General features: G+C 49.7%; 12 protein-coding genes across 12 annotated transcripts; 6 read left to right on the plus strand and 6 right to left on the minus strand.

The window, feature by feature from the left end:
* The first annotated feature begins 102 nt into the window (after positions 1 to 102).
* On the plus strand, positions 103 to 3,272 carry VE01_00251 (uncharacterized protein). Its single transcript, XM_059463255.1, has 6 exons — positions 103 to 437; positions 491 to 510; positions 559 to 659; positions 714 to 938; positions 995 to 1,600; positions 1,651 to 3,272. Exons 1-6 carry the CDS (start codon positions 368 to 370, stop codon positions 2,588 to 2,590), a joined length of 1,962 nt encoding a protein of 653 aa, XP_059320114.1. The 5' UTR covers positions 103 to 367; the 3' UTR covers positions 2,591 to 3,272.
* Positions 3,273 to 3,320: 48 nt separating this feature from the next.
* Positions 3,321 to 4,159, plus strand: VE01_00252 (uncharacterized protein; the record flags this gene model as incomplete). The annotated part of the gene is made up of 3 exons (XM_018269784.1): positions 3,321 to 3,369; positions 3,422 to 3,969; positions 4,028 to 4,159. The coding sequence occupies 3 exons, from the start codon at positions 3,321 to 3,323 to the stop codon at positions 4,157 to 4,159; spliced, it is 729 nt and encodes a 242-aa protein (XP_018135087.1).
* A 1,252-nt stretch (positions 4,160 to 5,411) lies between these two features.
* On the minus strand, positions 5,412 to 7,841 carry VE01_00253 (uncharacterized protein; the record flags this gene model as incomplete). The annotated part of the gene is made up of 4 exons (XM_059463256.1): positions 7,695 to 7,841; positions 7,480 to 7,635; positions 6,790 to 7,325; positions 5,412 to 6,694 (listed from the first exon to the last, which is right to left on the minus strand). Coding segments are annotated over exons 1-4 (1,977 nt in total). The 5' UTR covers positions 7,697 to 7,841.
* Positions 7,842 to 9,109: 1,268 nt separating this feature from the next.
* On the plus strand, positions 9,110 to 10,304 carry VE01_00254 (uncharacterized protein; the record flags this gene model as incomplete). Its single annotated transcript, XM_059463257.1, has 3 exons — positions 9,110 to 9,215; positions 9,270 to 9,395; positions 9,446 to 10,304. The coding sequence occupies exons 1-3, from the start codon at positions 9,121 to 9,123 to the stop codon at positions 10,302 to 10,304; spliced, it is 1,080 nt and encodes a 359-aa protein (XP_059320112.1). The 5' UTR covers positions 9,110 to 9,120.
* A 210-nt stretch (positions 10,305 to 10,514) lies between these two features.
* Positions 10,515 to 11,449, minus strand: VE01_00255 (uncharacterized protein; the record flags this gene model as incomplete). Its single annotated transcript, XM_018269787.1, has 2 exons — positions 10,515 to 10,748; positions 10,802 to 11,449. The coding sequence occupies 2 exons, from the start codon at positions 11,447 to 11,449 to the stop codon at positions 10,515 to 10,517; spliced, it is 882 nt and encodes a 293-aa protein (XP_018135082.1).
* Positions 11,450 to 11,936: 487 nt separating this feature from the next.
* Positions 11,937 to 12,934, minus strand: VE01_00256 (uncharacterized protein). Its single transcript, XM_018269788.2, has one exon. The coding sequence runs from the start codon at positions 12,680 to 12,682 to the stop codon at positions 12,263 to 12,265; it is 420 nt and encodes a 139-aa protein (XP_018135083.1). The 5' UTR covers positions 12,683 to 12,934; the 3' UTR covers positions 11,937 to 12,262.
* Positions 12,935 to 13,049: 115 nt separating this feature from the next.
* VE01_00257 (uncharacterized protein) lies at positions 13,050 to 14,232 on the minus strand. Its single transcript, XM_059463258.1, has 2 exons — positions 13,659 to 14,232; positions 13,050 to 13,603 (listed from the first exon to the last, which is right to left on the minus strand). The coding sequence occupies exons 1-2, from the start codon at positions 13,981 to 13,983 to the stop codon at positions 13,095 to 13,097; spliced, it is 834 nt and encodes a 277-aa protein (XP_059320113.1). The 5' UTR covers positions 13,984 to 14,232; the 3' UTR covers positions 13,050 to 13,094.
* Positions 14,233 to 14,454: 222 nt separating this feature from the next.
* PGK1 (phosphoglycerate kinase) lies at positions 14,455 to 16,149 on the plus strand. Its single transcript, XM_018269790.2, has 3 exons — positions 14,455 to 14,565; positions 14,638 to 15,058; positions 15,131 to 16,149. The coding sequence occupies exons 1-3, from the start codon at positions 14,500 to 14,502 to the stop codon at positions 15,895 to 15,897; spliced, it is 1,254 nt and encodes a 417-aa protein (XP_018135089.1). The 5' UTR covers positions 14,455 to 14,499; the 3' UTR covers positions 15,898 to 16,149.
* SEM1 (26S proteasome complex subunit) lies at positions 15,991 to 17,027 on the minus strand. Its single transcript, XM_018269791.2, has 3 exons — positions 16,749 to 17,027; positions 16,313 to 16,415; positions 15,991 to 16,225 (listed from the first exon to the last, which is right to left on the minus strand). Exons 1-3 carry the CDS (start codon positions 16,876 to 16,878, stop codon positions 16,186 to 16,188), a joined length of 273 nt encoding a protein of 90 aa, XP_018135090.1. The 5' UTR covers positions 16,879 to 17,027; the 3' UTR covers positions 15,991 to 16,185.
* Positions 17,028 to 17,129: 102 nt separating this feature from the next.
* IML2 (Mitochondrial outer membrane protein iml2) lies at positions 17,130 to 19,843 on the plus strand. Its single transcript, XM_018269792.2, has 2 exons — positions 17,130 to 19,406; positions 19,457 to 19,843. Exons 1-2 carry the CDS (start codon positions 17,458 to 17,460, stop codon positions 19,698 to 19,700), a joined length of 2,193 nt encoding a protein of 730 aa, XP_018135372.1. The 5' UTR covers positions 17,130 to 17,457; the 3' UTR covers positions 19,701 to 19,843.
* Positions 19,844 to 20,010: 167 nt separating this feature from the next.
* VE01_00261 (uncharacterized protein) lies at positions 20,011 to 22,345 on the plus strand. The gene is made up of 2 exons (XM_018269793.2): positions 20,011 to 20,955; positions 21,019 to 22,345. The coding sequence occupies exons 1-2, from the start codon at positions 20,182 to 20,184 to the stop codon at positions 21,934 to 21,936; spliced, it is 1,692 nt and encodes a 563-aa protein (XP_018135371.1). The 5' UTR covers positions 20,011 to 20,181; the 3' UTR covers positions 21,937 to 22,345.
* Positions 22,198 to 26,468, minus strand: NST1 (Stress response protein nst1). Its single transcript, XM_059463259.1, has 4 exons — positions 26,263 to 26,468; positions 24,973 to 26,168; positions 24,641 to 24,918; positions 22,198 to 24,592 (listed from the first exon to the last, which is right to left on the minus strand). The coding sequence occupies exons 2-4, from the start codon at positions 26,111 to 26,113 to the stop codon at positions 22,421 to 22,423; spliced, it is 3,591 nt and encodes a 1,196-aa protein (XP_059320141.1). The 5' UTR covers positions 26,114 to 26,168; positions 26,263 to 26,468; the 3' UTR covers positions 22,198 to 22,420.
* Between the last annotated feature and the right edge of the window lie 832 nt (positions 26,469 to 27,300).

Consider the following 27,300-nt stretch of genomic DNA (forward strand, 5'->3'; position numbering starts at 1 on the left):
AAAAGACAATGTGGACCCTGTGTTGACTTGTTCATTTTGCCTGTCCACATGCATGAAGACGTGCGAAATGAAAACAAGTACAAGTACCATTTGGGTACCATCCGTCGTCCTTGGCTCCAATCCACCCGCACGGGCGGCGGCAGAGTTAAGCCTAGAACACCAAAGGAGTTAGGTGCACAACATCACCTTGCTGCAACTCGTCGTATCATTTGCTTCCCCTCTTCCACCCCACTTACTTAGCACTGCGTTGCACGGAAACATCTCCATCTCTATCCTGCACGTCTTACTTTCTTAAACAGCCTCTGCGCCGGCCCGGATACCCTCATTTCTTCTGAAAGCGTCGGGTGTCGGGCTTCGGAAAGGCATTATGCATCGGTATACTGCCCTTGATTCGCCATTGTTAAGGGTCTCTCGGCCAGTAGCCGCGTGCTCAAGATGTGAGTTCATGAACCAAGCCAGGAATTAAAACATGACCCTGATTTTATCATAGGCCGCGCAGCAAAGATCAAGGCATGTGCTCTGCAGGTATATTAGAGGTTTGCTACTTACACCCTTTAGTGTGACGGCAAGCTCCCGGCATGTACGGCGTGTGAAAAGGCTGGTAGAGTGAATGAATGCTCAAGCTCCAATGACCAGTTTGCGAAAGGCAAAGAAAGGAGGTCAGTTGTAATGGGGAACTGGGCGGTTGGAGGCAAATGCTAATGAATATCAAGCTATGTTGCATCTCTCGAATCGCGAGTGGAAAAGCTCGAGAAACGCATAGCATATGCGAAGATGAGAAAGGCATCAGTCACTATGCACGAAGGCGATAGCCCGCCTATGACGCCCCCCGATCGAAAAGACTCACTGGCTGCTATCCGTGCGGCCATCCAAGGAAAGGCTGCTCGACGGCGGGAGGCCACCGATGTCAATGAACTCGTCTCAGACTTTGGGTTTATGTTTGACCTCCTTTCCCTTGGCTAACGTTGACCGTACTCCCTCCTAACTTTTATAGGACTGTCAATGCCACCATGCGAGACTTCGACACGAAAACTACGAGCTTAACCTTTGCCAGACTTATTTTGGCAGCGTCTCTTAATGAGCCATTGCCAAGGCTAAAGAATCCACAAATGCCCTCGAGGCAAACAGCTATGGGGCTACTTCAGTATTATTTGGAAAACGTGCTGTCCCTGTTTCCAGCATTTCCAGAGACCGCCCTCTTTAACGCATTGGATGCGGTCTATCAAGAAAATCCACAACATGTTGAGGACTTCGATTATTGGATACTATATATGGTTTTGGCGATAGGCTCCATGTGCCAGTCCCGCAGCAGCACAGATACCTTCTATAAGGATGGCGTTGATTTTGTTGTGCGAGCACTCAAATTTGCTGACCACGTCCTCATGCCCGGCTATCCACAGCAGATCCAAGCGTTGATTCTGCTTGTGCAATATTCCACATTGGACCCGGCACACTTTGACAGTTGGCAATTGATCGGATTCACTTGCCGCGCTGCGGTCGACTTGGGTTATCACCAGGATCCACCAAAGGAGCAGGCGGTTGACAAGAGGGCTCTTCAACAACGGCGAAAGATATTCTACTCTGCATATGCACTTGACAGGTAATTTTCATGCTATATATCATTGACATGCTTATGCTCACCCAACATAGATCTATCAGCATGGTACATGCTCGGCCATTTTCATTTACGGACGACGCTATCACTGTAGCATTTCCAGCTGATCTTTCCTCGACATCTGATCCAGAAAGCCCAATTTCGAAATTGCCAGCCCTGGATGCATCACTCCTCATATTCCAACTGCGGAAGGCTCAATCCACTTGGTATCAAGAGCTTTTCCAGTCGAGTCGCGATCCTCTTCATCCTTCGTCTCAATATCTCTGGCAGATGTGTTATGAAATGCGCACCTGGTCCGAAAATTTACCCAAACATCTCCCTCAGGCTACACGAGAACTTTTCGACTTAGAACTCCTATATAGCTATGTCTATTGTTTGGCGCCTTCGTGCCGATTCCCATCAGTGTCAGAATTGGGCAAGACACTGATCTTCGAATATTGCATATCTTATATTCAAAAGCTATTACCCATCGCCAAGGACCCGATCAATACGGCATTCTACACATATCATGACGCCCTCAGAGTCTACTTTATTGGAAGCCAGTTCATCGCTGTACTTTCTGATAACCTCAATGCACTTCTGCAAGGAATCATTCCATTCGTCAACACCATTCAAGGGGGACCACCTCCTCCCCCCATACCAAATATGGGGCGTACAGATAATATTAGCCGGAGCATTATCTGTATCGAGCAGATTATTGAGGCATTGAAGACCTATGGTGAGCGCTGGGATGACTCGAAGGCGCTCAAGTCTAGTTTCGAGGCACAGTCTACAGGTATGCTGGGTGAGCTATACAGGCGGCAAGAAGAACAGCAGCAGCAACAGCAATATCACCAGGACATTAGAGATTCAAGCTCTCCCGGCACTGTAGTCTCTGGGACTGATTATAAAAGTTCTCCTCCTTCGCAGTCACTGTCACAGCTCGGAGATGGATGGAGTATTGATCGATTCACCGAGGACATATATAAGGGATGAACGGGAGGTCGTTGGTTGGTTCATTAGGATGTTGGAGACATGGCTCCTGGAGATCCTTAATCATATCCATGTTTGATTTCTTTAATAGCCTATCATTTTAAGATATCCTGAGAATAGAGATGAGATGTTCAGACAATCTAAACCTGAACCACTCCGGAGTCTGATGCACAAGCTTGGGGCTACCTCCTAAGATTAGGATCCCTGTATTGTTTACATAATATCCTAGACAAGCAGAGTTTCGACACGCGGCTCAGCGAATCCTTCCTCCATCAAAGCCTATCAAAAGAACATCATAATCCTCGGATTTCTCTTCAGAGTTTGTCGTCAGAGTTTGTTCAATTAGCGGCTATTCCCCAGGTTTGTCGTGTTGTATGAATGACGGGCTCTTGGCGCTTGGACCCCCCAACAACACTTATCGGTGATCCACATCAGCCCGTGGTCAGCGCAGACGTCATAGATAGGCGTCGATCGTGACATCGGATCCGCCTTCGATACCTCAACCTTCAACTCCGCATTCCCAAGGTCGCAGCCATGGTGTTCGATATACAGAGGCGGCAGTTACTACGATACCTAAACACCACATATACCTATTGGAATACTGTAAGTGGGATCCACGTTTTGATTTCACAATGCCTAGTGCAATTGTTTGTTTCGAACCCATCACTGACGAGACCTCTTCGCCACACAGCCACTCCTCCATGCGATAATCGCCTTCATAGAACTTGCAATCATGTCGAGGCTCGTAGCCAAGTTCCACGGCTACTATGCTGAACATCCAAGTATGTCAATCCAGCAGCTCCCTGGTCATGACCTTCACTAATTGGCTTTCAGTCCTTACGATGATGGCGTCGAACGCCGTCCTCAGTGGCATAGCCGACACAGTTGCCCAAAGCATAACTGCAATCCGCGAGCGCGCTCTCCGAAAGCCTGGCGGCCCAAACAACAGAGATGACCCATTTGCAGTCGAGATCCACGAGCTTGACAAGAGAAACCCCTTCAGCGTGGAGGACCTCATTCCAGAGTCCAAGATCCTTCCTCCACCATTCGACTTCGAGCGGCTCTCTAGATTCGTGGGATACGGCTGTATGATTGCCCCGGTGCAGTTCAAGTGGTTCCAGTTCCTGAGCAGGTCATTCCCGATTACGAAGGGAAGTGCACTCGGACCGGCAATGAAGAGGGTTGCGTTTGATCAGCTGATATTCGCACCGTTTGGTCTCTGTCTCTTTTTTACGGCAATGACAGTTGCTGAGGGAGGGAGAAAGAAGCAGGTTGTGCATAAACTGCAAGATATGTTTGTGCCGACGCTGAAGGCCAACTACGCCCTCTGGCCGGCGGTTCAGATATTGAACTTCCGCGTCATTCCGATCCATTTCCAGTTGGTAAGACACATCTCACTGTATCCCATACACCCGGCCTCTTGCTAATATATCTTGGTAGCCATTCGTATCTACTGTCGGAATCGCGTGGACAGCATACTTGTCACTTACGAATGCGGCGGAGGACGCTAAGGAGGCTGGATCTCCAGTAACACCTCAGAGGGCGCAACTGCGGAGGGAATATTCCGATTAGGAGCCTGCTGAAGTGTTGTACTTATACATATTTCATACTTGACACGCTCATATCAGCTGTCATAGGGTAGACGGGCATGGATTCATGGATTCACGGATTATATTTAAGGACATACAGTTCTTGGTCAAAGGGGGCGTCGTGGTCGAAAAGACGGGGCATCTAGGTCATATTCTTGGGCGTTAAATGAAATGATATTCTATTTTTCTCCTGAGTATATCTACTATACGCTACATGTTAGCGATTTAGCAACTGTTTATGGCGGAATTTGCCCGCTGCTTTACGCGTCCTCTCCGCTTGGTTACCTAGGCTAACTCCAGGCTAACATAAATTTGGCTTGCCGCCTTAAGGACAACTACAATCACAATCCCGAAATTGGTTGCTCCCCGAAATGTGAGGGCCATTTTCAAGGTAAAAATAACAAGGCAGAGTAACCCACGCAACCTACTTCGTGACCTGCTATGACAGAAAATGTATATAATCCTGCATAATCCTGCCATCTTGCCCTAACACTCTTTACTCTCTTTACATGTCCTTAAATCACTCGCTCTGTCGGTGAGGGAGGGCGCTTGGGTGTGGTGGGGGAGGGGTTGGTAGGCGGGGTTCTCGCGCGGGGGAGGACCGGTTGGGATGGGGTTCTGGCTCTGGGCTTCTAGGTAGGGTGGCGGTGGTACGTCTAGCAAGTCAGGCGTTCCGTGTTCAAAGGCTTGCGACTTCTTCGCCTTCGCGTCGGCTTTGCTGTCGCTGCATGGTTTTTGTTCCATGTTGTTTAGTTGGTTGAGGTTTCTAGACGCGGGCTAGGTGGGGATGGCTTTGAGGAATGGGAGGTAAGTGCACGATATATATGGAAATAGGCCTGGCAAGGTTGCTGAGACCACAGATTGAGAGTCTGCGCTACAGGTAAGCTGCCAATGAGCGCCGCTGCCATACCGCACAAGGATCTGCTGGCATTACTCGGAATTATATTCGGTGGCGTTGGATCCCCCAAGTTTATGTCCTGGAAAATCAAGTGGAGTTGTGTTCTTTGGCACTTAGATGCTCTCGAGGAGTAACTTTGACGGCGGTAAAGGATCACAAGACATGTTTGCAGCTTATAATGACGGGTCGTTTGGAGACGATAAATTGATCAGAGTAAGCTCCCATAGGTGATCAAAACCAGACTCAAGCATTTAGCATAACAATAGTCAGAGTTCTAGTATACAAAATTTGAAAGGGAACCAAAGTTCATCCGAACGCACGCACGAAAGAGTGCAAGCTAATTCATGGGAGGCGGCGTAATGAGAGACGCTACCTCGTCCAGAATTTCAGTCGCCGTTATCAACACCTTACTTAGCGTAGTAGGCAACGTATTCAGCGCTGTAGTTGTCGCATCGACCGTCGAAGGCGATGTGGATGAACCTTGTGCGTAGGGCAACAACACGATACCCAGATCCTCCATCTCCTCCTCGCACCCATCCTTGCAGCGAAGAAGGCCAAAGTTTCTCAAGAGCTCCTCTTCGGTAGGCCTTCGTGTGGAGTTCTCCTCGTCAATGAAGATCTCTTCCGGATCAAGTCCTCCGTCTGTGTCACGTTTGGTATGGCCATTTTTAGGCCAGCCCCCAATTGCTGCAAGCAAAAGCAAGTCGGGATGAGGTGGTTTTTTGTATAATGCCCAGTTTGACTGTCGGTGAACATTGGCAGGTTTCTTATACCATGGATCTTCGGTCTTAAGTGCGAAGCCAGGGTCAGCGATAAGTATCTCAGGGTAGCAAGGGTTTTCAGCCATGCCGCCGTCGCCGTAGGCTGGCATGTTTGTATATGCCATAGAAAACACTGTGTTCGTGATTTTATATTCCTGGGTGTATACCGTTGTGTCTCTACCTCCACACCCTCCGTTTCCGGGAATAATATGAGATTTACTCGGGACGCCAAGATTGTTAGAGACCACCTTATCGGGGCATACATCCTTAAACATTTGCCCAGCTCCTTTATTTTCTGTTCTGGGAAGGAATCTGATCCACACATTGGTGTCCCGTCCATGCCACATTTCGGCTGAGGGATACTCATCACGCTCGCAGTTGACATTAGCCTCTCGCATGAATCCATCCCACCAACCTTTATGGTGATCTGCTCTGTATTTAGCTACCTCGTCCCGTGGTGCCCTGCCGTATTTATTGATGCAAGTGACAGAGGCGTGCTCTGGATGTTCCCTTATGATTGATCTGTAGTTCAGACACGCTTGGGGATATAAATCACCGCTACATGTTTTTACTACAACGACTTCAGAAGAAGGTGCTACAGCCACGCTGACGGTTTTGGTTTCGTCACGGAGCCTCTTCTGCAAATTCTTGCCAGAACAAGTATTCGATTTGGTTGATATTCTGGTCGGAGACGCGGATGGCTTGCGCTCGACTTTGGGTTTAGTCGGCTTGTCATACGGAATTTCGTCGTCTTTACCCCTGAACTTAAAGATTCCCTTGCCAGCTTTAGCAATGCCTTTAGCACAAAGATTGGCTAGAGCCGGCACCGCTGCCTGCACTGCGAGGCGAATGATCCAGCCTATTATGATAAGGGGTTAGTATACAGGAAGCTAAAAGGGAGCGCGGAAACCGAAAGAATAGAGAGGGGTTTGATGTGCACAAGAAAATACGTACCAACGAAAGGAATGAAACTTAACGGCATCAACGCAGCCGAGATAGCAATTCGGCAGAACGCTTTAGCAGCTATCTCTAGTGCTACACTCGCAGCGACCTCAAGGGCGAGATCTGTGGCCTCGCCCTTGGCCTTTTCTACTATCTGCTCTTTGCTGATCGGAGGACTGAAATTTAGACAACAAAAGCTCTGAGTTCTAGACATACAGCTCTGTTCCTCATTACCGGATTTATGGTTAGTATTTTGTGTGAGGGTAAACTCATCGACGTGACAGCTGCCCATGCAACTCAGGCCGAGACCCCTGTAGCCCCTCCATTTGCATTTTCCCATGAGAGTTCCTTTGGAGCAGCAGAGGCGACGATATTGCGACGAAGGACAGCGGTCCGCGGTAGATAATTGTCCGGGTTGGCCGTTCATTTGGGCAGCCTCGTGGTCGCCAATACGACATTTTGCATTACAGGCAGTCGTGTAGCATACACCCTGAGCTTCTTGATCTTGAACTTCGCTTTCAGCTTCTTTAATCTCTTCTGCAGTCCACCTGTGGCACACAAAATCAACATTTTCTCTTCCATCTGAGGCATCTGAGGAGCAGCGAATATAGGGACTAAGAGACCAACGAAGCTGCTACATGAAATGCAGAACAAGAATCTCAGGAAGGGCATAGAACAGAGGAAAGGCTTGGATGTACATACTCTTTGGGATAGATAACACTTTTAGACTCCTGGTCAACTTGATCTAATGCCCAAACCATGAGACCTCCAAGGCAGCGTGAGTTGCCAAAATCTCGCTTCTGAGCTAGGGTTTCGGCATCGTCATAAGAACCCACTGATCGGTGTCCCAATTGATCCCTGTGCGACTAGTAAGCCGAAAGTTTACAGTGTTTCTCAAAGAAAACCTGAGAACTTACATTTGACACCCGCTTTATTGTCATATACAGGTGTAAGATCCTTCTCCTCGATAATGTCTAGAATCTCCTACAATCATCAGAAAGTCAGTGCCATACTCCAAGTGATATCTTGGAATGGAATGGAAGAAGGCTATAAATGGTATTAGGTGATATGACAGGCTCTAGAGTAGCAAAGCGGACGTCAACAAAAATTGCCACAGTCGTGGTCATCGTTATGGCAGTGTACACTACACTCCTTTGCTTCCTTATAACACCTACACCTCTTCGTACTACACAGCCCTTTGCACTGACAGGATATTCCAACCCGAGCACTTGTAGAAGCCTCTCTAGCTGCAAGCCCTAGGCCTACTTCCTTAGTAGAAGTAGGAATTACTATATCACCCCATAGAGCTCGCTCTACAACTCCAAGTGATTTAGTAGGAATAAGGCGTTGTATAATACCAGAAGCTGTAAGAATCCGATACCTATGAGGGTAAGGCTCTTCTAGAACCCAACCATGGGCCCGATATTTGAGAGAGATCTTGAGCCTGAAGCTCTAATTCACCCACAGCTCCGCCAGGCGCCAGAACTCTCAATTGAGCTTAGAATTGGGAGCTCCCACTCTGAGCCAGAACTCGGAATTGAGCTCGCAATCGACCCTAAGGTACTCATCGTAGCAAAGACCACTGACAGAATCCTTCCACAGGCGAGCGTCCGCGATGCAGCTCTCTGTGCAGAGTGTGCTCACGTTCCCTTGCTCCCAGTATATGCTATCGACGTCAATGGTCCACTGGAAAAGATCTTTGTCGTAAGACAGAGTCGTATTGCTGGCTTCTTGTCAGTCACATCATCTATTGATACGCATTGCAAATTTAAACTTACAGAGCGGCAACGCAGCCGGGACTGATGCTTAGGATCTCTGCCATAGTATCTGTCGGGATGAGGGGATAGAGCTGGAAGCCCTGGCCTAATGCCAATGCCAACATTGGCAACAGAGCTAGAACATGGCGAAGGTTCAACATTGTTGCTGTTGAACTTGTGCGATGAAGACTCGATGTCAGGACTCGAAATCGCGAGCACTGAATCACCAAAAGGAAATACTATGAGTACAGCACCGCAGCATCCAATTTGCAGTTAATTCATTTTCTCATATATGTTCCGGCCCAACCACCAACTATTCTGGTTGGCCAACTGGCCGGCCCAACCACCAACTTTTGGGTTGGTGGTTCGGCCGGCCCAACCGCCAACCTATACGTAGAATAGTAGAATAGTATATTGAATTGAATTGAATTCACCCCTCCCAACAACAAGCACCACAGGCACAGCACCAGCACCCACGGCCACAGTGTGCACTGGCCAAGAAGTTGATGTCCAAACAGCAAGTGGAGAAGGCATTGAGGCTTGCAACTATCTCGCTCTAGAATTAAACGTTGCGACAGGGAGTTTGATGGTGGCGTCTGGCAGCGAAGAATGTTATTCGGACAGTTTAATATGCGTGCCAAAATCGTGTAGGCTCCTGCAAGTCGGCGAAAGTGCTACCTGGTATAAACTCCTGCAAGGACCCTACGAGTACTTAGACTGACCATATACCCACAGCGAGTCGATTGCGAAATCCGCATCGAATGAAACGAATCCAATCAGCCTAGCACAATTAAGTACGTGGAATCCAAACATTCTCGGAGCTTGTGATTTCTTAGTGAAAGACCAGTATATATGTATAGAGTAAGTTGTTCCCCTAATATTGTTCTAGTCACGAACTAAACAATCCTCAGAGCGCCCGGGGGCTCCTTGGTTGGACCACCACAAGATGATATACCTGATGATACCGGGGGTCCTGTTCGACGGGGACCAGGCAGCACCATTACCCTGCCGATCATCGAGAATCCAGATGTGCCACCAGAACTTGTGCAAGAAGGCATTGCCGCTGACTGCATTCGATATGTGGTGGCCAATTCGACCGCTGCTTCATGCTGGAAGATCTCCAATGACGGACAGGTTACGCAGGCTCGTTTGTTCGAGCTTAATCCTGTTCTTGGAGAGCATGGAGAGAACTGCGGCACGATGATTTGGCTGGAATACGCCTATTGTGTTGCTACTAGCAAAGACCTTCCAACCACAACAAGTGTAGCTAGCTCGACCACATCTAACCCCCCAACGAGCACATCAAATCCCAAGCCCACTGCAACAAGGGAGGGGATTGCGGCAAACTGCAACAAATGGGCGATAGCAGAAACCGGCATAGGTTGCTATGATATGGCTGCAAATGCAGGTATCGAACTCTCCTTGTTTTACACATGGAATCCCATTCTCGGTGCTGCTGGTGAAAACTGTGGCACGGAAATCTGGCTAGATTACTATTATTGCACTGGCGTGTCTGGTTCGACCACATCCAAAGCACCCACGCCAACGTCCGTGACGCCACCAAAGCCGACAAATACACAAGCAGGAATCCCTGCTAGCTGTACGAAGTTCTATGAGGCGAAGACAGGGGATAGTTGCTGGCAGATTGCGGACGACAATGGTATAGAGTTGAGTTTACTTTACTCCTTAAATCCTATTCTCGGAGCGGCTGGCGAGGGTTGCGGGACGCAGCTTTGGCCGGAATACTCTTATTGCATAGCAACGTCGTAGATGAGTCGTGTATGAAGTGGTGGGAGTGTATAAGTTATGCTGTTCTTGCGGTATCGCCTGTAGGATTTGTAGTTGAGAGTTGGCCCGAAATGTACTGAGAATCGTGACTGTCTTCTTCCTACTACTTCGTGAAAATCCAAGGAGGGGATGTGAGACAGTGAAAAATAGAGGTAAAAATTTAAGGATCCAAAAAATAAAAGCACAGAATCTTCATTCCCACTCACGGGCATATTCAATCCGCGCCTTCTTTAGCCTCAGTTGAGCCTCCTCCTTTTCTATCATGTCACCACATGCTTCTGCCTTTATTATGTCGTCTTCGGCCCACCGAAAAGTCCACTTCTCGACGACTTGCAGGCGGGCTATGTTCGCGGCCTTAATACATTCTTCCTTTGAAAATGTCTCAAAGTTGGGCCATCCGTGATCTTGGAAGATCCGTTTAACAGGCTAGACCAAATGTGATCAGTAATTTGCTTCCTCCGCAACACATTATAGCTTACCCTAATTTGTTCTTCGCCGTCCTCGAATATTTCATGTTCTAACATGTCCTGATCTCCCCGCTTTCGCTGATGAATAACGCCGGGCAAAGGAATTAGGTCGAGAGAAAGAAATTTATGATGCATTTCGTTAAAGTACTTCTCGATAGCAACAGGATTGTACCATAACCATGGTGGGTCCTCTTGAGTTCTCTGCACCTCCCAATGGGTGCCGCAGGGGTACACGTAGCCTTTTTTAGTATCAATCAACCAGTCAGTTGAGCCACGGCCGTAGGTCAAGCAAATCATTCCAGGTTCTGGTTCATCGTCAAACGGCATGAGGGGGGGATAGAATTTTGACAGGGATTTATTCACTGCTATCTTGTCGGCAAGAGTATCATCCCACATCATACCAAGATATTGTATCGGCTCGGTGTCGGGCATGATCGGGTAGTCTTTCTGGAGGTATGGAAGGTGTCGTAAGAGGTCAATAACCGTCTCGTTTCGGCCCATGATACGAAGGGATTTAGCGTCAATTTGGTCGCCCCAGCCTCCAGGTGGTGGGCGTTGAATATTCGAATCTTCCATATATCCCATACGCACGAGCGTCTCGTAGTGACGCGTGAGGCAGCGAACGAGAACATCGCGGTCGTAAGCTGGGATTTCTTCCATTTTGGTGGGTAGCAACTACATCGCGAATGTTTTGTTAGCTCTAGCATTCTTTTGAGAGAGGTAATGACTAACTGCTTAGGGTAAATCTGCTCTCCTCGTGTTGTTTTATACTCTGTAATAATGTTGATAGTGTAAGGAGAGCAACGACGTGGTAACCTAGCACTAGACCCAATTCAGAGCCTAGTTAATATAAAGTCTTAGCATCATAACGTCCTTCTTAAGACTCGCGGCGAAGAACTTCTACGGAGTAGAATCCTTGAGAATTTGACGATTCCGCATCTCCGCATCCACCGCAGTTCGCAGCGAGGTATGTAAAAGTACAGTCGGTGTTGATAAGTGTGTGGAAAACCGCGTATTAAAACACCTTTACGAAAACACATTTTTACATCTATAAAAGGAGGTTCTTTTTTACAGTATTTATATTTCATTTGATTCTAACCCTTACAAATTTTGTTTGCAGGTATTAATAAGAGACAATATAAAGAGAGTCGTGGTAAATATTTTTCTATAACTTTTGTAATACCTCCCGTTCTAAACAAGAGTTGAGGGATTTTTATAGAACGGGCCGTTCCTCAACCTCCCGCGTCCCACAACTATCTAGTCTAGTCTCCCCCACTCCTCACCGGCTTCCCCGCCGTCGCATACTCCAACGCCTCCTCATTCGACTCCCTCACAAACATCTCCCAGATAAGACATCGAATTTGGTGGCCACGTGGATCCCATGGTGCGAAGCATCAGCGGCCAGAAGTTTGACTTCAGAGGTGTTGTCTGACGCAACGTAGATCACGTTCAGGTTGGAGTCGAGCGTTTGATTCAGGTAGTATTGCGACTGCGTTGAGTAGGGCGAGTCCACCCAGTCCTCTGCCTTCTCCGTGCGAAGTGCGCGCCGAAGAAGGCATTCTTGGTAATCGAGCTGGCACCGTTGTACATGAGGTCGTACTTGGCGAGCAGGCCGCGGGATGTGCGGGTGGCGAGCTCGCGCACGTCGGGCCGGAACTTGAGAATCCCGCCAAACTCGTGCACAAATGCCGCCGAGTCGCTGTAGATCGGATACATGAGGTGAGAGCGCCAGAGTTCGACAACTGTCGTTGCGAGGACCGGCGTCGTGCCGCCGGTCTGCCGCGCGAGCCAAGCGGCGAAGACGTCAGGCCGCGGGAGGCCGGTGCGGGGGATGGGCGCTTGCAGGTCTTCGGGTTTCAGGGCAAACGGCGGGTTTATTGCCTCACGGTGCATTTCTGGGAGATATCGTCGGAGCTGCGGACGATGATTTAGGGGAGGACGAGACGCGCGCCGGGGGCGATGGCGAGGCCGGTCCAGATGGGGATTGAGTTGCGGATGTTGCCAATGTCACTAACAGAGTTCTCACAGGTGAATATTGGATCCTGGTTCTATTTCGTAGAGGGGCAGACGGTTCTGATGGCTTCGGAATCGACGGGAGCGTAATCAAAAATGCCATCGGCGTGTGTAGTTTGCACGGCTGTTGATGATATGCGGGAAGAAAAAGGGGAGGGGCGGCAGGCGAAGACCCAGATCCACTTGACGATGAAGAAGGACGCCTGTCCGTCGTCATTTAGTCAACATAGTATAAGTATACTATGTAGTCCAAATACATATTTATACTCAGTATTTACTACTTCATGTGTTACTACCTATAGTGTAGAATACAATTAGTGGTAGTTGCCATCCCATCTTTCACAATGAACCTCCCTGTATCCCCATCCCTCTTTCCTTCCACTACGCTCTTCAGCAAGCGTCCCCCAATGCTCGGATGGTTGGCCCCCTCACCCACATCCGTCGCTAGGAACCCGGGGCCAACGCACCACACCTTGACGCCATCTACTTGCAGCTTGTGGTGATAATCTAGCATCAACATATTGAGCGCGGTCTTAGTGCAGCGGTACCCGACCGTCTCGAGCTCTACCTTCTTCGGCCAGCCGCGCTCTAGCGGCCGCAACGGGAAATCCTCCCTCGCGGACTCCTCGAAGGTATCGAGTCCGGTGACAAAGATGAGCCGTGGGTCGTAGGACTGCAAGAGGAGCGGCATGAACGTCCACGTCATTACGTGCGTACCAGCCACGTTAACATCATAAGAGCTAGTGAAGCTCTCACGCAGCGAGGCTTTGCCGCGAACGTAGTCGAGGTCCTTAATAACGCCTAGGTAATGTTAGCGAGGTGTGCACAGAATTAGGAGAGGTTCAGTATTGCGCACTAGCGTTGTTGATGAGGACGTCGATACGCCCGACGCTAGCCTTAACGGTCTCGAAAGCTTTCTCAATGGACAAGTCGCTAGCGATGTCAACTTGGATGGCCTCAACAGTGTTGAAGCAATTGGGGCACTCCTTTAGGGCGCACCCCTTGTCGCGCGGCCCGAGGGAATCGGCACACTCATTTCGAAGCGTCAAGACGGCTTGTTGGCCTCTTTCCAGCGAACGGCTGCCGAGAAAAACGTGGTAGGACTCGTCGGATTGCAGTAGGGCCTTTACGACTTCGTATCCGACACTCTTACTTGCACCGGTGACGAGTACTATCTTCATTTTGTTAACAATACGATTGCTAGGACTTGCAGTTTAGATGTCTAGATTCTGGTATGATGCTGTAGTAGCGAGATGGCTGACTGGGGTTGAGACATGGGGTGCGCGTGTCTTGGATGCATCTTTTTGTCTTTCTGTCTTTCTGTAGACGCGTTGCTTTGTTTCTGTACGGAGTATACGGAATAGGGAAACAAAGCATCACGTCAGGAACCAAGATGCCTTAGCTAGTAAATAGCTATAATAACTTCCTTGAATCATACATTGGTAATTGTATTGTCGATTTCACGTGAATCGAATGGACGATGTCATCGGCTATGGGTCTCGCAGGGGTAAGCTCGTCGATAGGTAATAGCATCACCCCACCAAATCTCAATAGGAGGGGTACTTTTCCAAGACCCCTCGCCGAAAACGCTTATCCGTTTCATCCCGCAGCCACGAAGCATCTCAACCTTTCTTACATCTTCGTGCTTTTCAATTGCAAAATAACTATTGCAAAATAACTATTGCAAAATAATCGCCATGTCTCTCTCCAACAAGTTATCCATCACTGACGTGTCCGTCAAGGACAAGAAGGTCCTGATCAGAGTACGTTGACTCAGCTTATGGAGGTGTTTATCCTCTGTTAAAATACATCATTGACAACGGTGTTGTAAACAGGTCGACTTCAACGTCCCTCTCGACTCCAAGAAGAACGTCACCAACACACAGCGTATCGCCGGTGCCATCCCAACCATCAAGTATGCCATCGACAACGGCGCCAAGACTGTTGTCTTGATGTCCCACTTGGGCCGCCCAGATGGCAAGGTCAACGACGAGTTCTCGCTCAAGCCTGTCGTTCCAGAGCTCGAGAAGCTTCTCGGCTGCAGCGTCACCTTCGCTCCTGACTGCGTCGGACCAAAGGTCGAGGAGATTGTCAACAACGCCAAGAACGGCGAGGTCGTTCTCTTGGAGAACTTGCGCTTCCACGCTGAGGAGGAGGGAAGCAGCAAGGATGCTGACGGAAAGAAGGTCAAGGCTTCGAAGGAGAGCGTTGACAAGTTCCGCGAGGATCTTACCAAGCTTGCGGATGTCTTCATCAGTAAGTATTACTTCGATTTCTAGCACTCACTTCACCTGCGAATTTTGCGGAGAGATTCTAACATACAATTAGACGACGCTTTCGGAACCGCCCACCGCGCCCACAGCTCCATGGTCGGTGTAAACACCCCGCAGAAGGCCTCCGGCTTCCTCATGAAGAAGGAGCTCGAGTACTTCGCCAAGGCCATTGAGAGCCCTGAGCGCCCATTCCTCGCCATCCTCGGAGGTGCCAAGGTCAGCGACAAGATCCAGCTGATCGACAACCTTCTCGGCAAGGTCGACTCGCTCATCATCTGCGGTGGCATGTCTTTCACCTTCAAGAAGACCCTCGAGGGCGTCAAGATCGGCAACAGCTTGTTCGATGAGGCTGGCAGCAAGATCGTCGGCGACCTGGTCGAGAAGGCCAAGAAGAACAACGTCAAGCTTGTCCTGCCAGTTGACTACATCACCGGCGACAAGTTCGCCCCTGATGCGACGACCGGCACCGCCACCGATGAGTCCGGCATTCCTGACGGATGGATGGGACTCGACTGCGGACCCAAGTCCATTGAGCTCATCAACCAGACCATCAACGAGGCCAAGACCGTCCTCTGGAACGGCCCACCAGGTGTCTTCGAGTTCGAGGCCTTCGCCAACGGCACCAAGAAGATCCTGGACTGCGCTGTCGCCGCCGCACAAAACGGAAAGACCGTCATCATCGGAGGTGGTGACACCGCGACCGTTGCGGCCAAGTACGGTGTTGAGGACAAGCTGAGCCACGTCTCTACCGGTGGCGGTGCCAGCTTGGAGCTGTTGGAGGGCAAGGAGCTCCCCGGTGTCTCTGCCCTGTCGAGTAAGTAGATTTAGAAAAGTGCTGGCACATATAGCAATTTAGAGCAGCTCTGATGTTGCTAGATCTATCTCTAAAATCGAAACTGCGTCTGTGAGCTTGGAATGTGATAGCATAAAATGGCATAGCATTTGTACATGTGTTTCAAAGTCACAAATGATCTGATGGTCCTGATAGCTTGTGTGAGGCGTTTGTATTATTTGCGCAAACAGCTGCCTTCTATGCTATGCATTGCATTGGTGATTGGCCTTCCTGACTCCGAATATAATGTGTCTCCCTTTAGCTTCCAAACTCCCAGTTCACCTCTTTTTGCTCGCCTCCACCTTCTTTAGTTCCTCCCTGTGATAGACGTCGCGTTAGTATGCTGATATAATATTCGGAGGGGCGTGATTGGGGTTGTGGGGTGCATGTAGGATGCTGACATACTTTAACTGTGCAGAGAAGTCCTCGCTAGTATCATCATCATCCCAGCTCTCCTCCCAAAGATGTGTGTTGTCGCCTGGTACTTCGGTCTCTTCTTGTGTCCAATCTGTGATGGCATAAGTTAGTTATTGCTCTTGCTTGGTTGTGTATGTACCTGGCACAGTTCGTAATGAAGACGCAGAGCACACGACGAGGGTGAAGTAGACTGCCTGCTCTGGCAGGTTCCTAGAAACTACTGCGGAATCTATGAGATCTGATGGATTGCGTCGCCAAAGGAACACAAGACTGCCACTTGGTGTCATAGCTCTGCGCTCTCAGAGTTGAGAGCTTGGTTCGGGCGAGTTTCGGCGCTTTATCTCGTGCGGACCAACACCGTATTAAAGAAGCAGGTAAAGAGAGAGTGATGCAAAAAGTCCAACGAAAAGCATATTCTTCATACCATCTACAGGGAAGTCCTCAAACTCATCATCCTCCTCCAAGGTAACAGTCGGCTTCGAGTCTTTGGCGGGTGTCGCGGCCTCTGCCTTGTTGTTTGCTGGCGCCTTGCCAGAAGCTGGAGCTGTGGACATCGTGTTCGGCTTTATGTGTTCGTTGGAGGTATCAAGGAATCTGGTTGTGTTGTAGGTTGCTGTTAAGAGTGACTGGGAGTCGTATGTCCTTGTCGCGATAGACCAGTTGCGGCTTTGAAATGCATAGATGGAGCTAGAGCCATCCGTAGTCCGCCTTACCTAACGTTCGCAGAAGCGCAAACGCCAGAGAGCGCGATAAGCTATTAGCGCGATTTGGCAGGGTAGCTTAACCCCAGGGCTCCAGGGCTGGACCGGATCCATCGGCGTTATCGGGGGTTAATTCAGCTCAAAGATGATGTAAATGCGTGAAAGCCTTGAAGCAGGTTGACGCGGCCCCGGCCACAGCCGCCAGAGGATCCAACGTTACTTCTTCCTTATTTTTTTTCCATGTTGTAAGATATTACTGTATACGCTTGATTTCCTTCGTACCCCGTCGTTCTTGCTTAAACCCTTTTCCCAAGACGGAACTTGTCGGACCCTTGGTTTTCTATAACCCTCCATGTCAGCATTTGCCTCCTTCGTGTGAATTTGTTCAACACAACCCAGGGCTATTCCACAGCACTGCTCAGAGGCTACATTATGGTCGGCCTTGGATGGCTTCGCGGCGGAGCAAAATCAGAGCCTGTAACTTCGCCCAAAACTCCAGCTGATGAGCTGAAGCAACTCGAGCATGCCCTGGCAGCTGTAATATGGATTATGTCGGATGACGTCGATGCGGCGGACAATGCACTGCACGAAGAGACGTCCTCTTTCCATTATCTCGGCCGTGGGGTTACGCAGTTTTTACGATCAGTCCTGGGATTTGAACAAGATGTTATGAAGGAAGCATCCAACAGACTTGCGGCAGCTGAGGCATCATCTTGGGCGGACCTGAAACGGGCGCAAAAGGACCACAAGTCATACCAGTCAAGGCTGTATTCTCCAGGAGCAGAGTATGCATTATGCTACGCAGAATCTCAGATGATGAGCGCAGTGGTTGGCGTGCTGAACGAGAGCTTGACGGAGAGTATTAAAGGATTCTATAAGCTCAGAAAGGCCTACTTTACTCTGGATTCGATCATGCAGGAGGAGGCGGCATTTATGCGCAAACAACGGGGAGAGCAGAGTACTTCAAATGGAGATGCGCCGAGAAGACCATCTATGCCTGGGAGCTTCGATGAAGGAGAATTTACGGATTTAACGGACTCGAGGGACGTTAGTCAGACGAACCTAGCCGCAAAGGGTGCAGAATTGGTGGAAAAACAGAGTCCAGACGATAGCGATTTAGAATTTTTGGATGCAGATGAATCGAAGGCTGGAATTGAGACTACAGCGAATTACCTTGGCCACACCATTTCCAATGAGGAATTTGAGCTCCGAGCCGCCAATGCTTCAGCAGGCACAAAAAATGGCGAAAAGGAAGGCGAGATGCTGCGAACACCTACAGTTACATCCGCAAAATCCAAAGCATCATCTCACCAAGCCCCAGAGGCCGAGTTTTTTGCCAATCCCATGGACCTCTTCATCCACTCTGGCACTAATTTATGCTACGGACTCGTCCTTCTGATTATTTCCATGGTCCCTCCAGCTTTTAACAAACTTCTTTACATCATAGGCTTCCAAGGTGATCGTGGACGGGGTATCAGGCTCTTATGGCAGGCAACTAAGTTCGACAACATCAATGGCGCTGTTGCTGGGCTTGTGCTCCTTAGCTACTACAATGCCGTTGTTGGCTTTTGCGATATCGTTCTCACCGATAAAGATGCGAGAGAGGATGATTCCACAGCATTTTCAATGGCTAAATGCAACGACCTTATTGAGACCATGAAATCACGCTACCCAACTTCCCGATTGTGGCGCCTAGAAGAGGCCAGAAAAGAGGCTACGAACCACAATTTAAAGGGTGCAATCCAGATTCTCAACAACAACCAAGATAGTAAAACGAAACAAATCCTGGCTTTGAATATGTTCGAAAAAAGCTTGTGTTCTATGAGTCTCCACGAGTTCGAGCTTTGCACAGAAAGCTTCGTCGAATGTACGACATTGAACAGCTGGAGCCATCCCTTATATATCTTCGCTGCTGGATCAGCACAAGTGGAGCTTTACCGTAAACACAGGATTTCTAATCCAGAGCTTGCGAAGAAGCACAAAGACAGGGCCACAGGACTGTTACGGAAGGCTCCAACGTTGACCGGGAAGAGACGCTTTATGGCGAAGCAACTACCATTTGATATCTACGTGGCCCGCAAAGTTCAAAAATGGGAAGAACGTGAAAAGGAATGGAAAGTGGACCTCGTGGACGCCATTGGTGTCAGCCCCCTAGAGGAAATAATCTACTTGTGGAATGGTTATAAGAGGATGCGACCAGAAGAGCTACAAGTCTCCCTGCAGACCTTGAATTGGGACAATGCCACTCATCCCGAGAAGTTCAAGGCTGATATGGATGAGGTTGGACTTCAAGCGTTGATGCATGGGGCTGTTTTGAGATATCTTGGGAAATTCACGGAGGCACGGCAGTTGCTGACGGAGAATATCGTTAGCCGCGACAAGTAAGCCCGCTAGAGTTCCGTAACTGCTCGTATACTAACCTATTTACTAGGAATGTCTTCAAAGGCCACCTCTACGACGACTGGAATTGTCCCTCTGCGTATTACGAAATGGCAGTGATATCATGGATGGAAAGAGACCTGCCGGGCATGGATAGCAAAGCTAAGCTAGTGGAGTGCGAGCAATGGCTAAACAAAGTCGCAAAATGGGAGACATCATATGTTTTGGACGCTCGTATTGGGATGAAGGTTACTACCGGATTGGATACGATCAAAAGGTGTCGCCCAAGGGTGTAAATTATTGGTACAGGGCTTGAATAGGATACATATGGGTTTGGATTAGAGAAAAGCATTTATTGGCGAAATAAAATGCTTGTTACATATGAAACTGATAGAAGAAATTTGGCGTTCTTTGGCGTGGAATAAAAGCAGTTTGAAGTAGTTTTGATATTCATCAGTTGTTCTCACGTGCCTACTTACCGTTCTGCGTCGCTGTTTGATAGGAAAACTATAGCCTCGTCTATGCGAGGCTACCGTAGGCCAAATATAGGTTAGTGGTGGTAATAAGTACCTTGTATCAATGACGGCCCGACACCTTCCAAGCACATCCATGAGAGCCGACACCTACAGACAAATATCCGAGGGGTTCTTGACAACGTTTTATATCAGTTCAGCAGTCTTATCACTTCCGGAGTATATGGCGCCATAGCGAATCTTACATTCGAATGCGAACACCTCCCCTGGAGCACCACTAGCCTCGCTATACTTGCGCCCAGCCATGTCCCAGATCCCCGCGAGGAACATGAGCAGCCCACCCCCAGGGTCTCCGATCCAAGACTCTTCAAATCTAACAGAATCTGGCGTTATAGTGGATGTCCCACAAGGTTCGCGGCCGGAGAGCAGTCAAGAGAACGAAACTAAAACGGATGCGCCTGGTCCCTTCGAATCCGAGAGGGCTGAACCTCGGCACTGTTGGATTTGCCTCCAAGACGAGGGCGACGACTCGCCAGAGCACTCACAATGGCGGTCGCCATGCCCTTGCAATCTTCAAGCCCACGAGGAGTGTCTACTAGAATGGATTACCGACATCCAGGCGCAGCCATCTGGGGGGACGAGTATGAGCAAGAAGGTGTTATGCCCGCAATGCAAGTCTGAAATCAAGGTGGAAAGGCCAATCGAGCTTGTAGTCGCCGTTACGGACCTTATTTCCGCCATAGGACAACAACTGCTTTTCCCAACTGGGGCAGGCATGCTGCTTGGATGCTTATACTCTGGGTCTATGGTGTATGGGTTCAACGCTATAGAGCTGGTATTCGGTGGGGAGGAGGGCCGTCGGATGTTATTCGCAGCAAGAGAGACCCCGTCATTAATCCGACAGATCCTTCCAGGCGCTGTCATAGATTGGTTCTTTACAGTCCTGAGAATGACGGATCCGTTCGTACCTACTTCGGGTGGTACCTGGGTCTTTGGAGTCGCACCTTTAATTGCCCCTGCGCTTCTCCTGTCTCGCACCCACATCGCGGACCGCACATTCTCGATGGTGCCCCTAATGGTAAGTGTCCTAATACCCATGGATCTTCCAAAGCTGCAGTGGAAACGATCTAACAAGTAGTAGTACCTTTTGTTTCCCGTAAACCACCATATCCCACACTGGCCGCCGTCCCCCGGCCTCGCCCTCGCCACCCTCCCATACATACGCTCTGCCTATAACGAGCTGTACTCCTCCCTTTTTGCGGACCTCGAGAATGGCTGGAACCTCGCTGTCCAGCGTAGACCGCGCGAAGGCGAGACCGCCGAAGACGTCGCCCATGGACAGCACGCCCGCGCCGACGAGGGCAACATTCTAGATTTCGAAGTGGAAATCATCAACGTTGAAGAGGGGCATGGCGCACTGAACCCACCTGCGGGTCCGCCCCCGCATGTAATCAACCTGGGTGTTCCTGAAGCGCATGGTGCACTGAACCCACCTGCCGGCCCGCCCCCACATATAAACCTCCACCTGGATGCCCCTGAAGGGCAGCCGCAGAATGTAGAGATGCCCAACCAACCGCAGGCTGAGGAACCACAGGGAGAACCGCAACAAGCTGGAGCTCAACAGGAAGGGCAACCGCCACCACCACTGGCAGGTCAGCCTGCGCCGCCTAATGGGGTCCCAGCAGCGGGTAACGAACCCTGGGAGTTTAGGCAGAACATATCGACGGCGCAAGTAGCGCGCTCTATGATCGGTGCGCTCTTCTTCCCAGCCGTCTCGTCGCTCATGGGAGACTTGATTTTCCGCACTGCGCCGTCGACCTGGGTCATGAAGCCGGTGAAGAAATTTAGCTTGCAGCAGCTGCAAGCGACGGGGCTGCTACAGGAGAAGTGGGGCAGGAGCATTGTGGGGGGTTGCTTGTTTGTGGTGCTTAAAGATGCACTGACTCTGTACTGTAAGTGGCGCAAGGCGAAGCATCAGGGGAAGAGGAAGGTGCTGGATTATGATAGGGGTAAGAATGGGAAGAATGGAAATAATGGGAAGAGGCAGGCTGCAAGGTAGCGGTGGCGGAGATGAGCATGATGATTGCATTGATGGGAGTTTGGAGGCATTTCTAGGGAGTTACATAGGGTTGGATTCAGAAGTGGCAAACCTATGGGCATTTATATGCCTCAATTATAATACCTTGGGCCCTAGAAGGATTTTATACAGAATACAACAGACATCACTTGTTAAGAGGATATGGGCGAGTGTAACTAGTACAAGTCTCTGGGCCATTCATATAATCAAAGGAGTCACAATCATGATTGAAGACGGCATGTGAGTAGCTGAAATGTGCGGATCAGCTCGCTTTCATTCGTCAGCAAGTCCTAGTTCCAATATACCAGCCTCGCTAAACAGATACAACAGCCGCATCCGCAGCCATGGAGGTAAGAGTTAACACCAAAGGTAGCAAGTGCAGAAATAGCCGTAGCCCCTGCTTGTCTTGCAATGCACACAAAATGAGAGAGAACGCAAAATCAAAGTTGCCGTACAGGTAAGGATATTAGAACCCCGAGCCCGGCGCAGACATCCCGGACGAGAAGCGATTAGACGGCGTCGCATTGGCGCTGGTGGCAATCGGGCTGCCTATGTCACCAGGTGCACCGACAGGCCGAAGAGAGCCACCCCCTGAGTCAGGTTCATGGCGGATCAAGACGCGGCCATCTCGCTCGTTCCGTACATCAAAGAATCCACCGCCATTATTCGGGTTGCCTTCTGTCTCGCACAGATCTAGTAGCTCTTTGTCTGAGACAGTGTCATCGCGAGTTGTGTTGATGCGGTTAATTTGCTCGCGAACAGCATTGATGGGAAAGAAGCCATCGGGCGTGGAGCCTTCGAGTAGCTTACATGCTCTGCAGAGCATCAATCGTACGGCAACAGACCGAGGTTGTGACGGCCTTGCTGGTAGTCCGCTGACGTTACCAAACCCGCTTGGCGCCGAGTTACCCCAGCCACTCATGAAGCCTGAACCAGGTAGAGATCCTGAACCAAATGGATTGGGAGGTCCACCCCAGGTACCATATGACCCTGGGCTTGAAAATGCCGACGGATCCATGCTATATGGCTGTCCAAACCCACCCTGTCGACTAAGACTACCAGGCGCTGCGCTGGAACGTCGAGTATTAATAGCGATTGGCTCATCCGAGTCATCTAGTAATGCACTGCTTCCAAGGTGGCCTGCTAGGTCGTCGATATCGGCGTCAGAACGCTGGCCTTGCACGACGCTTCCAGGGCGACCAATCGGAGCAGGTCGCGCAATAGGTTGGCCTGCGGCGGGTGGTGCATTAGGATCCGACAATGGTTTGTCAAACGACCCTGACTGTTGTCTGCTGTGCAGCTGGGATGGCCCAGGTTCTTTGTGGCCGCCAAATGGTTGCGATAGAGGTCCCATTCCATTCGACATCTGTGACATGAATCCCGGCGGCGGAGCGTGTGGGCCGGGTAATCCCCTGCCTTGTGGCATAGGCATGTTGTTCATTCCAGGGTACATAGGCCCGGCATTGTGACCAGACATCGGACGAAATTGGTTTCCAAACGACTGGTGTGGAAACATCGGTTCTTGATGCATCCTACCACCAAATCCAGGAGCCATTTGCGGCAAACCGGGCTGGAATCCATTCATACCCATAGGCGGTTGCATACCTGGAAATGGCGGAGGCCCGAATCCCGATTGAGGTCCCTTTAGAGTAGAATGCATAGGTGCATTTGCTTGGGGGTGATGTAGGAATGGCTGAGATGGAGTCCTGCTAGGAAGAGCCTGGGGGCCTGGGCTGTTCTGTAAAGGAGTTGAAGAATTCGGAGAAGTGCTCTGACTCCCTGAAGAACCAAACCGTGGCGTGTGAGGTATTGGCACTGCCGGTTCTCTTTGAGGTGGGTTCACTGGACGGTTAGGCGTTGGAGCTTTGGGAATTGCAGGCGTAACAACAGGAATATGGGGGTTGCTTGGCGTCTGCCATGATTGGTGTCCTCCAGGGGTGGGAATGGAAATAGGCTGCTGTTGGCGTTTATTTTGCTGTTGGGCAGCCTCTTCGCGCTTACGGTTGTCGCCCGCCTCCTTATCTGCCTTGGCCTTCAACTCAGCTTCCTTCTTTTCCTTCTCTTGCTTCTCCTTCTTCTCTCGTAGCTCCTTCTCCTTGACTTCCTTGGCCTCTTTCTCCTTTTGCCTTAGCTCTTCCTTCTCCTTTTTCTCACGCTCCTTGGTTTCACGTGCCTTGCGTTCTTGCTCAGCCTGCCGTTCTCGCTGTTCTTGAACCCGGCGTTGTTTCTCTGCTTCCTTTCTTAACCGCTCTTCGTCTTCGGCCTTCTTCTGAGCTTCGCGCTTCCTGCGTTTCTCCTCAGCTCTCAGCCGAGCTTCTTCAGCCTTCGCAGCTTCCTCGGCTAGTCGCGCAGCTTCTTCGGCAGCTTTCTCGGCGTCTCGCCTGGCTTTCTCCTCAGCAAGGACCAGCTTCTTTTGCGCAGCTTTCTCCTTTTTCTTCTGGGCTTCCTTAGCTTTCTTTGCCTTCTTCTGCATAATGGCCATATCTTCTTCATCGAGCTCCTGTAGAAGCTTTTCTTGGCGTTCGGCGGCAACTTTCTCTTTATAAGCTGTGAGTACCCGCTGCTCGAACATTCTGGCCGCAAATATTTGGAACATCCTCCTCCCTTCTTCCATACGTTGTTCTTCCGTCATGGCATCCTGGGCTGGATTAGCCGAATTCAAAGCATCATCGGTGTGAGAGGGTACCATTTCCTCTTCGTCGTACTCCCCATCCTGGCTATCATACTCATCCTCCTCCTCCTCGTCATCATAATCCTCATCTTCCTCAGGGGCCGGTGGGTGGTTATGATGTGAGTGGTGTGTATGAGTTTGCATGCCATTCGGATGCGGGTAACCGTTCGGGGTATAATGTTCTTTAGCATCTTCCTCTCGCGCCATCCTCCGCTCAGCTAACTGTTCCATCATCTCAATGAATTTCTTGCCGTCGTTTTTCAGAAGATCATCTGCAACTGTGAGTATACCACCTAGAAATCGTATTAGCACAATGGAGAGTAGTTCACGCATATATATATAGTTACCTTGCACCGTGAGACTCTGCCCAAAGTTGAAGAAATCAGTTGCATGGCTCCTTGCAATCTCTTCCGGAGGGTCCTCGTCGCTAATATAGTCTTCTTCCTCTGCTTCATCCTCACTGTATTCCTCGTCTCCTTCATCTTCTTCTTCATCATCACCAAATTGCTCTACTATTCGGCCACGAGAAGGCTGTCGACCATTAAAAGCAGGGGGCAATCGATTTGGTGGTTGAAGGCCGCTTAGCGCGCCAAAACGTTGCGACCCAGGCATCATTGGCGGTGGTCGGTCCCCATGCTGGTTGTTCGCGTACTGTTCCAATTCCTCATAGTATGCGTCATACAGAACTTCCAGCTCTTCTTCAATAGCTATGCGCTTGCGCCCGCATACTGTGCAACTACACGAATGCTTCTGCTGCTCCTTCATCTTTTTAAGCACAGCATCTTTCTCCACTTTGACGAGGGACCTGCGCTCTTCCTCTCCAAGAGAAAGCCAAAAGACCTTGATCCTTTCACGTTCTTCTTGCGAAGATGTGTTCCAAATCTTTTCCTTCGACATGCCAACTGCTTGAGAGGGTGCGCCCGCTGCTGCAGTTGAAGATGACGCTAGGGCGGTCTGGTCGGACTGAGCGCTTTTGCCTTTTCCCTTCCTCTTCCCCGGCTTTGCAGTCATATTTGTAGGTGGTGGAGATAAACTATGCGGCGGAGACACGCTGTGCTCATATGACCCGGAGTAGCCATCTCCCTCGTCGTCGCTATAGTATACCCGGTCGCTTGTCGTATTTTCGAATGCCTGGTCTCCCTGGTATCCGGGGCTGGGCCCTGATTGAGCATCGCCCGCTCGACTTAAAGCCTCTGCTTCTGCTGCTATTTTTGCAGCCTGCTCTGCTAGCTTTTGCCTTCGTTTTTGTTTCTTCTTATTTACCGATGGCGCACTAGCTTGTTCTGCGGGCGATGGGTTTATTGCGTCTGCGTTTGCCTTCGCTGTGGCTTGCGCCATGTTTGGGGATGTGTCAGACGAATCGGTTGAGTTGGAGAATTTTGGTATGGTTATGAACTTGGAACCATCCTTGTTTGTATATTTCGAAGTCGTCGTTACTGCGTCTATGCCAGGCGATTGAGCAGGTTGCTGTTTTGGGTTCGTTCGCATTCCGAGTCCCCAAGGAGCTCGGGAACAACCAACGGAAGGTGCTCACGTCTGTTGGCTAGCGCGCAACGATGTCAGTAACTAGATGCTCGGCCAGAGTGTTCGGGAATTGCTGCCCAAGACTAAACTAGTATTGGTTCCGTCGGACGTACCTGCGTTATGGATGAGTCGGTGGCAACCCGCGACTTGCCCCTCCAAGTCAGCAAGACCAGCTTCTCCAGAGAATCAACGGAAGTCGAGATATGCCGCGGTGTGTCTGGGAGGTTGTGATAAGGCGGCGAGTAGATGTGTGAAATAGTAAGGCCAGCTCTGTCCGGCTTGCCCAGAAACGGTGGTTGTGGGGGAAATGCAGGTCCTGGAGATCGTCAACTGGCATTGCTATGGATTTGAAGGTCAAAGATGACTTTATGCCTCAGGCATAAAGAAGCGCCAAGTCACAAGTCGCTAGCCTCGTCTCCTTGTTGACAACGGCAGCAAGGAAATTCGAGGAAGCATTTATAATAAATTACAAAAACAAATATAACTATTCGGAAAGGTAATAAAGCTCACTATATCTAATTCTAAGAAAACAAAATTCCTGCGACGCATCAGATAGCGTCTTTGTTGGCGGTATTGACACGTGGTAGCTTTATCATATTTGGACTCAAATCGAAGCCTCTCTACCAATGCCTGTGAAACATCATCTTGGAGCATCCAAGTCTCTATAAACACATGTAAATAGGTTTCCAGTTTCTGCATTATTTAAATGGTTCTGATCCTCGTCAATCTTAGTCAAATCTTAGTCTCTCGACAACGAAGCGCATATATTCCTTTTTTTCACTCTCTGTGCTAGCTTCCAGCAGTATTTGTGTAATCTGATCCAATGCCGTCATGTCAAAGCAGCCCTTCACAGAGTGAAAAATTCTCTCTCCATTTATCCAATTTGAATTCGCAATGAGATTCCAGTATATATCAGAATCGGCTTGGCCTGGCCGTCGTTGTTGAAATCCCTAACTGGCCCGTGCACACACTTTTCAGGCCGTAATTTAGTGGACGGCAAACCCCTGGACCCAGATAAGGCGTCTAGGCGGTTGAAGGGAAACTCAGGGAGTTAGATATCAAAATTTACACCAGCGCGATAGGCTGTGACGGGTATTATTCGAGACTTCAATATGAGATTTGACAATAATAACGCCGAAATGAATATTACG

Source organism: Pseudogymnoascus verrucosus (genome assembly GCF_001662655.1).
Source record: "Pseudogymnoascus verrucosus strain UAMH 10579 unplaced genomic scaffold scaffold_1, whole genome shotgun sequence".
Classification (NCBI taxonomy): Eukaryota; Fungi; Ascomycota; class Leotiomycetes; order Thelebolales; family Thelebolaceae; genus Pseudogymnoascus; species Pseudogymnoascus verrucosus.

Coding starts and splice junctions, on each gene's coding strand:
- VE01_00251 (XM_059463255.1), top strand. CDS start 368: ATGCATCGGTATACTGCCCTTGATTCGCCATTGTTAAGGGTCTCTCGG. Junction 939..994: donor GTCTCAGACTTTGGGTTTAT/GTTTGACCTCCT, acceptor TAACTTTTATAG/GACTGTCAATGCCACCATGC. Junction 1,601..1,650: donor TCTGCATATGCACTTGACAG/GTAATTTTCATG, acceptor CACCCAACATAG/ATCTATCAGCATGGTACATG.
- VE01_00256 (XM_018269788.2), bottom strand. CDS start 12,682: ATGCACCGTGAGGCAATAAACCCGCCGTTTGCCCTGAAACCCGAAGAC.
- VE01_00257 (XM_059463258.1), bottom strand. CDS start 13,983: ATGAAGATAGTACTCGTCACCGGTGCAAGTAAGAGTGTCGGATACGAA. Junction 13,604..13,658: donor CGTCCTCATCAACAACGCTA/GTGCGCAATACT, acceptor AACATTACCTAG/GCGTTATTAAGGACCTCGAC.
- PGK1 (XM_018269790.2), top strand. CDS start 14,500: ATGTCTCTCTCCAACAAGTTATCCATCACTGACGTGTCCGTCAAGGAC. Junction 14,566..14,637: donor ACAAGAAGGTCCTGATCAGA/GTACGTTGACTC, acceptor TGTTGTAAACAG/GTCGACTTCAACGTCCCTCT. Junction 15,059..15,130: donor GCTTGCGGATGTCTTCATCA/GTAAGTATTACT, acceptor ACATACAATTAG/ACGACGCTTTCGGAACCGCC.
- SEM1 (XM_018269791.2), bottom strand. CDS start 16,878: ATGTCCACAGCTCCAGCTTCTGGCAAGGCGCCAGCAAACAACAAGGCA. Junction 16,416..16,748: donor TGAGGACTTCCCTGTAGATG/GTATGAAGAATA, acceptor ATGCCATCACAG/ATTGGACACAAGAAGAGACC. Junction 16,226..16,312: donor GACTTCTCTGCACAGTTAAA/GTATGTCAGCAT, acceptor CGTCTATCACAG/GGAGGAACTAAAGAAGGTGG.
- IML2 (XM_018269792.2), top strand. CDS start 17,458: ATGGTCGGCCTTGGATGGCTTCGCGGCGGAGCAAAATCAGAGCCTGTA. Junction 19,407..19,456: donor AATATCGTTAGCCGCGACAA/GTAAGCCCGCTA, acceptor CCTATTTACTAG/GAATGTCTTCAAAGGCCACC.
- VE01_00261 (XM_018269793.2), top strand. CDS start 20,182: ATGTCCCAGATCCCCGCGAGGAACATGAGCAGCCCACCCCCAGGGTCT. Junction 20,956..21,018: donor TCTCGATGGTGCCCCTAATG/GTAAGTGTCCTA, acceptor AACAAGTAGTAG/TACCTTTTGTTTCCCGTAAA.
- NST1 (XM_059463259.1), bottom strand. CDS start 26,113: ATGCGAACGAACCCAAAACAGCAACCTGCTCAATCGCCTGGCATAGAC. Junction 24,919..24,972: donor GCAGAGTCTCACGGTGCAAG/GTAACTATATAT, acceptor TACGATTTCTAG/GTGGTATACTCACAGTTGCA. Junction 24,593..24,640: donor AGTACGACGAAGAGGAAATG/GTACCCTCTCAC, acceptor AATCCAGCCCAG/GATGCCATGACGGAAGAACA.